The sequence below is a fragment of the Camelus ferus genome, chromosome 16 (genome assembly GCF_009834535.1).
Source record: "Camelus ferus isolate YT-003-E chromosome 16, BCGSAC_Cfer_1.0, whole genome shotgun sequence".
NCBI lineage: Eukaryota > Metazoa > Chordata > Mammalia > Artiodactyla > Camelidae > Camelus > Camelus ferus.
In genome coordinates, this window is record NC_045711.1 from 39302261 (window position 1) to 39313960 (window position 11700).

The 11700-nt window shown below is 50.5% G+C and overlaps 2 protein-coding genes across 5 annotated transcripts; one reads left to right on the plus strand and one right to left on the minus strand.

Annotated features, from left to right (window-relative positions):
- Nucleotides 1-818: 818 nt before the first annotated feature.
- Nucleotides 819-11467, minus strand: GEMIN4 (gem nuclear organelle associated protein 4). 3 transcript variants are annotated; one of them, XM_006184980.3, is made up of 3 exons: nt 11295-11467; nt 7734-7900; nt 819-4169 (listed from the first exon to the last, which is right to left on the minus strand). In XM_006184980.3, exon 3 carries the CDS (start codon nt 4144-4146, stop codon nt 1000-1002), a length of 3147 nt encoding a protein of 1048 aa, XP_006185042.1. In that variant the 5' UTR covers nt 4147-4169; nt 7734-7900; nt 11295-11467; the 3' UTR covers nt 819-999. The 3 variants fall into 3 exon arrangements, with proteins under 3 accessions (XP_006185042.1, XP_032313403.1, XP_032313402.1); XM_032457512.1 differs by having other exon boundaries at nt 7734-7916; XM_032457511.1 differs by lacking the exons at nt 7734-7900; nt 11295-11467 and adding an exon at nt 7218-7378.
- LOC102512128 (diazepam-binding inhibitor-like 5) lies at nt 7366-8568 on the plus strand. Of its 2 annotated transcripts, none has more exons than XM_032457524.1 (2): nt 7366-7497; nt 8111-8568. In XM_032457524.1, the coding sequence occupies exon 2, from the start codon at nt 8166-8168 to the stop codon at nt 8427-8429; it is 264 nt and encodes an 87-aa protein (XP_032313415.1). In that variant the 5' UTR covers nt 7366-7497; nt 8111-8165; the 3' UTR covers nt 8430-8568. The 2 variants fall into 2 exon arrangements, with proteins under 2 accessions (XP_032313415.1, XP_032313416.1); XM_032457525.1 differs by having other exon boundaries at nt 7384-7501.
- Nucleotides 11468-11700: the final 233 nt, after the last annotated feature.

Below are 11700 nucleotides of genomic sequence, written 5' to 3' on the forward strand. Positions count from 1 at the left end.
GTGAATCCCAGTTAGGAGTCGGGAGGGTGGAAGCCCAACTGTAGGCCACAGAGCCAGCCCACTTTAGGCGAGGGAGGGAACGCCAATACTGCCCTATCGTGATGGTGTGGATCCAAAGGAGGTGACGAGGCACCTCCTTGGTCCTTCCTTGCCTCCCAACTGAACACCTCACCAACCAGTCCTCAGAGTTCTGTGAGTTATCCTGGGCGCCTTTAATCTGCATTTTCACACATCTGCACACACCATTCCCTGCTCCCACTCTCCAAAACCATGACAACCCACCCCAGGCAGAAGACAATTATACCAATCCTTCAAACATGTCTTTGCTCAGCTTACCAGACAGTTTTACTATCGCTTCTTTTGGATCCAATGAATGGATGGAGTTAATTAAGACTGTGCGGCAGAAGTGCTCGATCCAGAAGACACACGTTTTCCTGAGGTCATTCATCTACCCCTCAACGTTTAATTTTCTTGGTCCAATCCTCTCCTTTTACAGTGGTTACAGGACTTTGGGGCCCACAAATCACATGGCTAACTGGTGGCAGAAAAGAGTCCTTTTCCTGGTTGCTGCCCCTTCCAAGAAACTGCAAAATAACTCTTAAAAAGAGAATTTCACTACAAAAGAACACATGGACCTCATAATTTGTCCACTTGGGTGATTTCACCTTTAGGCTTATTTGCCAAATTCTAGGGTGAAGAAGTCCAGCTATGAACATGTTCCTCCCAGCTTGACTTGACCTTTAAGACGGGGCTGAGCCCAATTTCAGAGAATATTGATGAGCTCAGATAGTGATGAGACAGGCTCAAAAGAGACAAGATGAAACTCAAAAGAGAATTTTATTATAATTTATACGTTACAAATACCTAAGAAACTATTTTCTTTACACTGTCATTGTCATATCTACGGGCTCACATAACCAAAAAAAGTTTGTGTTTCTCAGCTCCAGCCCTCACAGACCCCACTAAGCAGAGACCCAGCTGTTTTCTGAGCCACAAAGTTCAGAAGTTGCTGATCTTCTGCAGGAGGGTTTGGCGCCGCTCCTCAGGGCTAATGTTCTCAGCGATGGACTTTAAGAAGCGCTGCTCGTTCACCTTCTGGAGCAAGGAGCTAACGGAAGTGTTGGTCTTGCTCAGGGTTTCGTAGCAGGTGAGGATCTCCAAGGCCAAGACGTAGAGGGGGTCACACACCTCTTGGTGGAGCATGGCCATGATGTGCAGAACATGACAGAACACCTGGGTATAAAAAAATAGGGTTTCCTGGGTCAGGTTCTGTTCCTGTCCTTGGGCCCAAGGGCCAACTGATTGTATCAACCTAACTGAGTCCAGGAGGTTGGTCAGACTGTTACACAGGAGTCTGACCACATGAGTCCAGCCTTCCATGGGAAGCCAATTGCGACAACTCTGGCTGCAGAGAAACTGGAAGGCTCTCAGCAAGAGTACAGAGAGCTGGAACTCCTGGGCAAAGGGCTTCAGGTTGAGCAAAGGCATGAACTGAATGTACTCCAAGCTGTAAGGGACATGCAGGAGCTGCTTCTCCAGCAGCCTCCTGGTCAGCCGTTGGAGGTACTGCCACTCATGGGGGCTGCACCAAGGCATGACTTGCACCAGGGCTACCAGGAAGCCCTTGCTGAACAATCTGACCTCCTCAGGGTTGCCCACATCTACCACCAGGAGGGCGAGCATCCGCTCCGAGAGGCCGCTAGACATGCAGCAGCACTCTACCCAGGCCAGCAGGCCTGTGCCGGGCCCGTACCCAGGGTGGGCCTGGGAGGTCCACTCATCCTCAGGAAGCTTACAGATCTCAAAAAGCGTGGCCGGCACCTCACACTTGAAGTGGCCATCAAAGAAGTTCTTCAGTCTCAGGCCCACGGTCCAGTCCAGCTGCTCCAGCTTCCGGTGGAGCCAGGACAGGGACTTGACCCAGATGTCTGGGGAGAAGGTCTCGGCATTGGCTAAGACCACCTCGCAGAGGAGCTCCAGGATGTGGATCGCTCGGTCCTTGCCCTCCAGAGTGAGGCACCGCTGCTCCTTGGGAAGCTGCCAGTATCTGCTGAAGCCATCCAGGAGCTGGCACAGGCTGAAGATGAGCGGGAACGGAGAACAGGCCTGCAGCCAGTACTCCTCTAGGCATGCGTTTCCTTCGAGAGTCTGGGTGAAGATCCTCAGGCCGAGGTCCACCTCTTTGGCATCCAGCATCAAGAAAGGCAGGACGAATTCCTTCAGCACCTCATCTGGTTCAAGAAGAGCAGCAACCGGAATCCCTTGGGGCTTCACGGGACTCACCAGGCAGCTCAGGAGCTCCAGAAACTGCTTCTCTTCCCTGGGCGTGGATAACTTCGTCCAGACGGTTTCTTTGAGGCATGACACCACAAAAGTGGTGGATGGATTTGGACCCTGCTCCTCCGTGAACCTGAGGGCGGGAAAGGCAGTCAGAATCTGTGCCAGGAACTTGTGGGTGCCGAGATTGACCACAGCCAGGCTGCACACCTTCTTCACTGTGACCTCCGGGTGCAGAATCACCAGGCGGGCCACAGAAGCTATGGCTTTCGCCAAGCCCTGTTCGGATGCGCTCTGCGCGAGCTGGTTAAAGGTCGTGTTGAGGTCTTCCTGAAACCCCTCCAAGTAAGCCAACAACTTCTCCGAGAGGCCCTTGCGCCCCCAGGAAAGCAGGACGCCTGAGAGAACTTTATTTTTATCTGGCAGCGAGAGGTGTGCGTAACACTCCAGGATCAAGCCAATCACTTGTTTGATCTGAGGCTCAGGGACGGCCCAGTCATTTGTGCCGACGTCCATCACTGTTTCCAGCAGCTTTAACACCAGGCCTGGCTCTTGGAAGAGGGCCCTGTTGTTGGCCAAACAGGCCAGCCACTCATCTGAGAAGGCCCACTTCTTCTCAGAAGCAAAAATGTAGCACATTTCCATGTGCCGGTCCATCTTCTGCTCGATGATGGCCATGGCGATGGAGGCGGTGATGTCCTTCTCCGGGCCCTTGTTCTCCAGCACCCTGTTGGTGTTTCTCAGGAAGTCCCCTACACACTCCGCTAGCTCAGAGACCACCTGCCTCTCCTCCTTGGATAGGCTGGTGGTCTCCAGGTAGAGCTTCAGATTCTGGCTGAAGGAAGTCAGGCTGTCGCACAGCCGGTAGCTGTCGTAATTCATCCCCTGGCTGCTGCTGAGCACGGCCTGCAGCTCCTCGCCCCACTCCCGCAGCAGGCTGCGCAGGAACTCGAACCCCACGAAGATGGTCTCGTTTGGCAGTTTGGCCAGGGAGGTCAGGCTGACATCCCGCTCAGCCTCCTTCACCTTCTCGGCCAGTGCTTGCTGGTGATATGGGTTTTGGGTGTCCGAGTTCCACACAGAGATCACCGTGGCCAGCTTGTCTAGATATACGGTCGCAGACACTTCCTGAGGGTCATCCTCCATCAGTGCGAACACGGTCAGCATGTCAGCCAAGTTGGCTAAGGTGCAGCACTTCATCCCGGGGCACAGGATCCTGCTCTGGATCTGCTTCAGCCCGGTGAGCAGCATGGCCAGCAGCGGCATGGTTGGACACACGTCTGGGTCTGACTTAAACCTCTTTGGAGGGTGGGAGAAGTCATCCGAGGAGGCCAGGTACTTATGGGCCATCGTCCGGAACTGGGAGAGCAGGGGGTCCTGCTGGTTGCCCTTGTGCTTCATCATCTCCCACCAGACGTCAAGGAAAAAGGCCACGTCCTTTGAAGAGGTGTCAATAGTCATGTGCTCCAAGAAGCGCTCCAGTTCTGCCCGGCAGATGGTGGTGGGCAGGGCCATGAGGAGCTGGATGAAGAGGCTGGAAGCTTCCAGGGACTTGAGCAGCTCAAAAAGGACTGTGTGATTGATGGTGGGGATCATGTTGCCCACAGAGAAGAACACATCCTCCTGCCACCGAGTTTCTGTGTCAGAAGGGGTGGTGGGGTAGGGCTGAAGAACCTTGGCCCAGATGATGATCAGAGCCTTCTTCTTCCAGGCGAAGGGCTGGGAGCATGCCGTGGCGGAGGAAATCTCCCTCAGGGCCTCCACAATGGGCTGCCCAACGTGCTCCCAGTCCGACTTCGTCAATTCTGCCAAGGCTTTGGGGCGGAACAGCTGCTCGGCCAGCAAGAAGCCCCCGTGCAGAATAGTCATTTCTTCACAGATATTCAAAGGTCCTGCACAGACAGAGTCGAATAGGATGGAATGTGGTGAAAATTCTTCAGAAGAGAAAGCAGAGGTTAGACAGAGACAGCAATCAGTGGACTGGCTGTCACCGTCAGGGGGAGAGATGATGAGGGTTCTAAACGAAATCAGTGGGAGGGGGAAGAAGGGATGGATCTAAGAGTTGGAGTCAAAAGGACCCACCTGGGGAATAAAAAAAGGACTCCCACACTCTCTAGCCTGGAACTAGGAAGACAGCGGGCACCACTGGAAACAGGAACACGCAAGATGGACTTGGAGGCAAACCCTGATTGGTTTTGGCTATTTGGAGTTCGAGGCAGAACACTAGGGTAGAGGCATTCTCCAGCAATGGAAATGCGGGGCTGAAGCTTGGGAGTAAAGTCAGCCTTGAAATGTGACTCAGGGAGAAGCCTGCCCAGAGGGGATGAATGGAACCAAGGAAGCAAATGAGATCCTGCAGGGAAAGCACTGTGTAAAGGAAAAGCTGGATTGCTGAGGGAAGGCCCTTGAGCAGAAGGACGGGCCAGCAGAGGATTTGGAAGGAAGGGCTGAGAGAGAGCAAGCAGGAGCAAGCACAAGGACATTACCAAACTATAGCGGCCACCAAGTACGCACTGTAGGACATGACAACTAAGCTTCCAAGTAACAGTACAGAGGAGGAGGGGCAGGGACCAGAGCTGCCTTCCTTCTTTTTCTCTTAAAGCACTCAGACAAGCCCTGCCTTCCTTCTTTTTCTCTTAAACCCCTGTCTTGCAAACAGATTTCCTATGTCAGGCCTCTTAGGGAAAGTTCAATTCCCACAGCTCTTTCCATGGAGAACAAGCTACTTAATGGTCCTGGTTCTCTGGTGGAAACCAAGAGGTAGATAGAAAAAATACTGCATTAGATTCAGAAGTCCTTCCTTCAGAAAGTCACGAGTTGATAGAGACTTATCAAGAAAGGCATCTTGAGGGGGGCAGGGTATAGCTAGGAGGTGGAGCATGTGCACGAGGTCCTGGGTTCAACCCCTAGGATCTCTATTAAAATAAATAAACCTAATTAACCCCCCCAAATTAAAAACACCACCAAAAACAAACAAAAAGTTTGTGGAAAAAAACGCATCTTGGGATGTTTAATCAGACATGAGTTTAAATCCTAGGTCTGCTATTTAAAAGCGGTGAGATCTTAGCTTACTTCTCTGAGCTTCCCTTCTTCATATGTGGCGATAATACAGACTTCACATTATGACAGTGAGGATCAAATAATATACACTAGACCAGCCCCGGGCACTGGGTCTGTGCTTGCTGTTGGCTCCTGATCCCACCTCCCAGGGCTACTGAGCATTAAATAGGAAATAGCTACAGTAAGACTCAGGCTACAAAGAGCCTGATTAAGTGCTCACTAAACGCTGGCTCCCCTAAACCTTTCCACTGTTGGCAGGACCAGAATCTTGTCACTATTCTTTGCCTCCCCCAGCTTAGAAACAGGACATAGGTCTTTCTCAGGCATGTCTCCTTTGGCCCATAAACTAAATCAGAGTGAAAACACTGCTCACTCTTCAATATTCCGGATTCCTCTCCCCCATCCCAGGGCCCCTTCCTCACTCCCTCATGACCCCAAGAACACATCTTCCCCATTTTTAGAGGCCAGGAGCCAGCAGAGAATCGTGATTCCAGGAGACTATCCTGCCCCTTCGACCATTTAAGGGAGCAGCACTCCTATACCACTCACTGGTGAAGGCAATCCATCTCGGTGGCCCAGTGGCCAGGGCAGACTGTAGAGGGGGGAACAGTGGGGTGGGGCTGGGGGTGTTAGGTTGCTGAAGAGTCTCTCTGAGGGTTCAGGCCCTTCTTTCTGGTTCAGGCTGCTCTCCTAGGGCCCCCCAAAATATGTTCCCTTATGACTCTGTAAATTTGATTTTATTGCACTATCAGCTCAGCTGCGCTACTTGAAGGAGTAAGTCCCAGAAGCAGTTAACGGCTGGGCAAATCCTGAGCGTTTTATCACTGGTTAACTGGTGCTAGTGAGTGCCCACTCCATATGTTTACTAAGTGCTTACTCCCTCCGTACCAGGCACTGTGCTAGGTGGTATGTGGATGAGATCTCTTAATCTTTTTGAGGCCCATTTCTGTTTCAGAGATGGGAACATTAAGACTCAGAAACAATTTGCTAAGTATGCCAGAACTACAAAGTGGTGGGGCTGGAACAGAAATCACCACAGGTGCAGGGCTCCAAACTCTACCCTGACGAGCTGGCTGGAGCCAGGGGCCAGAACATCTCTCTACAGTCTACTGATGCCGGGACATCTTGGAGTGTCTCAACACAACTCTCCCAGGACAGCTCTCTGATCTTATTCCCTTAAGAGCACGTCCAGCCAGGAGGTGGGTGGGTAGTGGGAAGGCTGGGCAAGGAGTCTCCAACTTATACTAGCTATTCCCGACCCCCGACCCCCGACCCTGCCTCTGAGGAATCACGATACACGTGCCATCTCGGCGGCTGCAACCCCTCCGCACAACTGCAGGTCTGAAGGACGCTAGCTCTGCGAAAGGCACCGGACGGGACTCGGTACACACGTGATCTCAAGGAAAACGTTCCCCAAACTGTGAGGTGTATACTACCGTATATCACCATCCCGTTTTATTCACGAGAACCTCAAAAGAGTTAAGATACTTGCTCAAGAACTCAGTATAAATGAAACCGTCGGGGCATCTGGCATTCCCCGGGGCGTCCTCCGAGCCCTGCTTTCTCCAAAGCACGTGCCCGAACCTGCCCACAGTCGGGAACACTAACTTCACATCCGCTTGGCCCTTCACCTGGAAAGGGGCCAGGAGCCGGCAAAGGGCGGGCGGAGGAGCTGCAGGTCCGGAGCTAGAGCCCAGCCGACCCCCGGTCTCCAGGACACCCCCGGTCTCCAGGACACCCCCAGTCCCCAGGATACCCCCGCCCTCCCAAATCCCTCCCCGACCCGGAGGTCCCTCTTAGTCCCGGCCCACTCAGCACTGTGGTCGCCGGTTGCCGGACGCGGCCCACGCGGGCCCGGGGCAGGGGAGCGGAACACCCACCTAGGTCCATGGCGGCGACGCTGGCGGCGACGCGGGCCGCCCCTCCCCCGCCACGCCGCCAGGGCGGTGCAGGCGTCACGGCACAATGGGCGGCGCCGGGGGGCGGGACAATGGGCCGCGCCTGAGTCCCCGCCCGCAGTCTCAGCTCCGGCTCCGCGCGGTCAGCCGCCGCTCTCCGCAGCTCCGCGCGCACGCGCGGTCCCACCAACGCGCCCGCGGCGTCGGGAGCGCCTGACCCACAGCGCCCTCTATCGGCCAGAGGCCTCCAACCAGCCAACAGGCAGGTACCCAAGACAGGTCCGGCCGAGGAGCGCCCCGCCCCTCCTTCTCCCCCGGCCCCGCCCTAAAATCGCCCGCCCCCCTTATCCAGGCTCTGCTCGGCTCAACCACGTGTCTGTGCGGTCCCCTGACTCCTGAGCCGCAATCAATCCAACCCATTAGCTCCTTCCCTGGCCCCGCATTCTTCCGCACCCAGTTCCCCTTCACAAAGCCGCTTGCTAACCCGCTCAGACGCACCGCTGCTTGAGAGGCTTCCTCCAACGCAGGGAGAAGACTCGCTCTCGCTCTGACCTGCCTGGTCCCCTCAGCGCTTCTTTGGACAGCGGCGGCAGCTCCATAATTTTCTGGCATCATAGACGCTTTTGAAATGTTAATAGGTTGTCCTTCTCCCCAGAAAATGCACCCTGCGAACCAGAACACCTGTGGGAGAGATCTAATCCAATGGGTCCCAGTTTGCATTCTGTACTTTTTATTAAAACATACATTCGATTTCTCACTGAGGAAACACAAACATCCTATGTTCTTCCCACACATTACCCAGTCTCCTCGTTCCCTTTCCCTCCTTCCCAGGCTTAATCACCATCCTCAAGTGTTTCTAACTCTCCATCCTCCAGGTTCTAGCGCCAGATCCCCTAGAAAAGGCAGAGGGGCCCAGCCTCAGCTGCCCTAATGTGCCAAGTGGAGTTTGAAATGGCCTGCGCTGCTATCAAGCAGTTGAAAGGGCCGGTGAGTGATCGGGAGAAATTGTTGGTGTACAGCTTCTACAAACAGGCCACTCAGGGCGACTGCAACATCCCTGCCCCGCCTGCCACCGATGTGAAAGCCAAGGCCAAGTGGGTGGCGTGGAACGAGAACAAAGGGATGTCCAAGATGGATGCCATGAGGATCTATATTGCCAAAGTGGAAGAACTAAAGAAAAATGAAGCTGGCTAGGGAGGACAGAGTGTCAAACAGAATGAAGTAGCATGGCTCTTCTGGTAGGGAATGGGGCTTCTTAAAAGACCTTGATGGCAGAAATGTCCCGAAACCGTAACAACCGAATCTGAGACATCAATAAATCACTTAAGCTGCATGATAGTGGTTGTCTGCTGTTGGAAAACTGATGAACTCAAACTGATTGTGAGAGTTCTGGGGAGGTATCCAGAATGTATAAAAAGCATCTCTCCTTTAGGGAAAGTTCCATCAAACTGGCTTTCTGTGTGATTCTGAGTAGAAAGTTCCCAGCCTTCCTATTGCCAAAGCACATGTAGATACTTGGCAGGAGCAGAGGAACTGGAGGAGAATCATGCTTTGAAATGCTCCAGATTTGAGGTCAGTGAGACCATTCTCCAGAGTCTTAGCCTCGGGCAGTGAAGGGGGAAAGGGAGAGGAGGCTAAGCCCCCTTACCTCTTCAGGGCTTGTTCATTCACTGCTAACCAACATTACAGAGGGGAAAGGGGCTTTGTCTTCCAAAAAGCTAAAGTCAAGTCCTATTATCAAAAGATCCTACTGAACACAGGCCTGATGAAGTTACTATTTTGAGGGAAGTCAAACTTCAGTGAAGTAACTGGTGAACTGATGCATCCATCACAGCACAGCAGTTGAGAAACACTGGAACAGATGGTTTCAAAATCCCAGCCTCTGAAAGACTCATTTAAAGCCACGCAACCAAAATTTTCCTGGGGCTCCTCCCTTAGCTAACCTTGATTTCTGCTTGGGGATGTTTATGGGACAATATGCATACATATGTAAATGGGATTCATTTTAGGAGCACAACACATCCCTTGACCCATGCAAAGGCTAGGCTTGTTGCAGAAAAATGTGTTACAGCTTGGTGTTACAGCTCAGTGTTACAGCTCAGTTGTGACAGCAACCTGGATCACTCAGAGACTTGGAGAACTCAGAACTCAGGTTTATTACACCAGCAGGCCCAAAGGAGTTAACACTCCAAGCTCTGGACCCTGTCTGTAGGTTTACACAGGCTTTTATAGGCTGCCAGTTCACACTCTGCAACATCATATGCAAATAAGGTATAACAAAAGTTGATTAATCAGGAACACGCTTTGTAGAAATGGACCAATCAGGAGGGAGAGAAATAACCAATCAGGAGTGAAGGAAATAAACAATGAGTGAGCTCAGGGAACCAATAGAATTTTAGGGGTAAGTTCCATTTTCCTAGAAGTAAGCCCTTTCAGAGGCAAAAAGTGAGATAGAGCCTCTGGGCCAGGGAACCGGATGGTGCTGGCAGGAGAGTAATGGCCCTGCCTGAGGGTCCTGCTGGGCTTTTTATGGGGCTTTCCACCTCAGGCTAACTGAGCTCAGCTTTGCTCTTAGTGTTATGATGGCGGCATCAATGTACATGGGGCACTGGGATATGGAGTGCTAAGTGGTATTATTATTAAAGGCATGTCAGAGAAAAAAGTCTGCTGTGGCACAGAATTTCCCAATACTTTTCCTCAATTAAAAACGATTTTGGGGGGGGGGGAGTATAGATCAAGTGGTAGAGCACATGCTTAGCATGCACAAGGTCCTGGGTTCAATCCCCAGTACCTCCCATTAAAAACAAGCCCAATAACCCCCCTCCCCCCCAAAAAACAGTTTTCATAGCTCATGATACCAGGTCAGCCCCAGTTCATGAAGGATTATTAAACAATAGAAGCAACAACCATAAAGAAGACTTCAGGGGATCAAGGAAACCAAATCTCACCAGGTATCTTCAAGATCTTCTGTTCACATATTTGCAGGAAGTTGCTAAAGACTAAGTATATTAAGAATGAAGTAGACTCAGGATACCACAGTGACTAAAGAACTATTCGTTGTAACTATAAACTGGGCAAGACCTACACTCCACAATAGTGTTGTTCTCTCTTCTTCGGAAGATATTAACACATTCTGATGCTTTTAGGACCATGATTCACATTAAATGTGAACAATAAAAGTAATAGAACATCTTGCTCCAAAATGTGTTGTCAATTTAGGAGCTGTAGGTATAGCAATACCATTCTGTAAAATCATTATAAAACCTGGTAAAATGGAACCACAATTAGGACTACAGCCGGCAACTGCAGGATGCATCATTTAAAAAAAAAAAAAAGGTACAAGCTACACAGTGTGCTAAATTTTGTGGGGAAGAGGGAGAAAATAAGAATATATTTTTTATGCTTAATAAATATGAGGCAGGAGGAGTGGGATTGATGGGACAGGTAGGAGCAAGACTTTTCAATGAGTACTTTTTAATGTAGTTTTGATTTTTGAACCACTGACTCTATTACATAATGAGGACTGAGCCAAGGGCACTTCTCTGCTGCTCTTTAAGGCCAGGGTAAATTTCCTACAGGTTTCCCAAGGGTAAAGGTAAGAAATCTTAAACCAAATTGAAATTTCCCATTAACTCTTACCGTACATTTCAGTGGACAGGTTGGAGCCCTCCTGAAAACTGCTAAATCACAACGACATTGTACGACAAGTGGCAGGAGAGATGGGCAGAAAGTTACATTAAGGAGCACTAAATGTCTATGGCTTTGCTAATTCCACCCAGATGTCAGACAATTGTGGACTTCATACTAACTCTCCAGGCTAACCTGAGAACTCCCACCATATAGCCACTCTAAATCTCTGTGGATTTAAACTCAAGAGGTCTTTTAACTTAATATGCTAGGACCACAACCCCTCAAGTCAAAAAACCAAAATGGCTACTCTGAAAACACAACTCTGAAGAAACTGAAGAACTTTCCAATTTCATCTGTTTAAAAACACCAGCTTGGGCAAAACTATCTTTAAACCTTTAGGGATGGGTACAGCTCAGTGGTAGAGCTTACCTTAGCATGCATGAGGTCCTGGGTTCAATCCCCAGCGCCTCTATTAACAAACAAAACAAAAACCTTGCTTAGTAGTTGATCATACCATCCCCAGAGGTGGGAAAGTAATCACAACTTTTGGTTTAAAATTACTAGCTGCACTGTGCAGAGGTAAACTTTTGTATTACTTGATAAAAGGCCAAAGTTGTTAAGTGAATGGTTTTAGAATTAATAAAATGTTACAGATTACAACAAAAGAAAAAATGACAGGCATGAGTTAAAAGGAGGAGTGATATCATAAAGCTAAAATGTCCCAGGTAGATAAACAGCATTCACTTCTATCATGGAGAGCTGTACATTTATGAGAAAAAAAATGGGGGATATATTACAATATAAGATAAGCAGACAAAGAGGAATCTATTAAGTG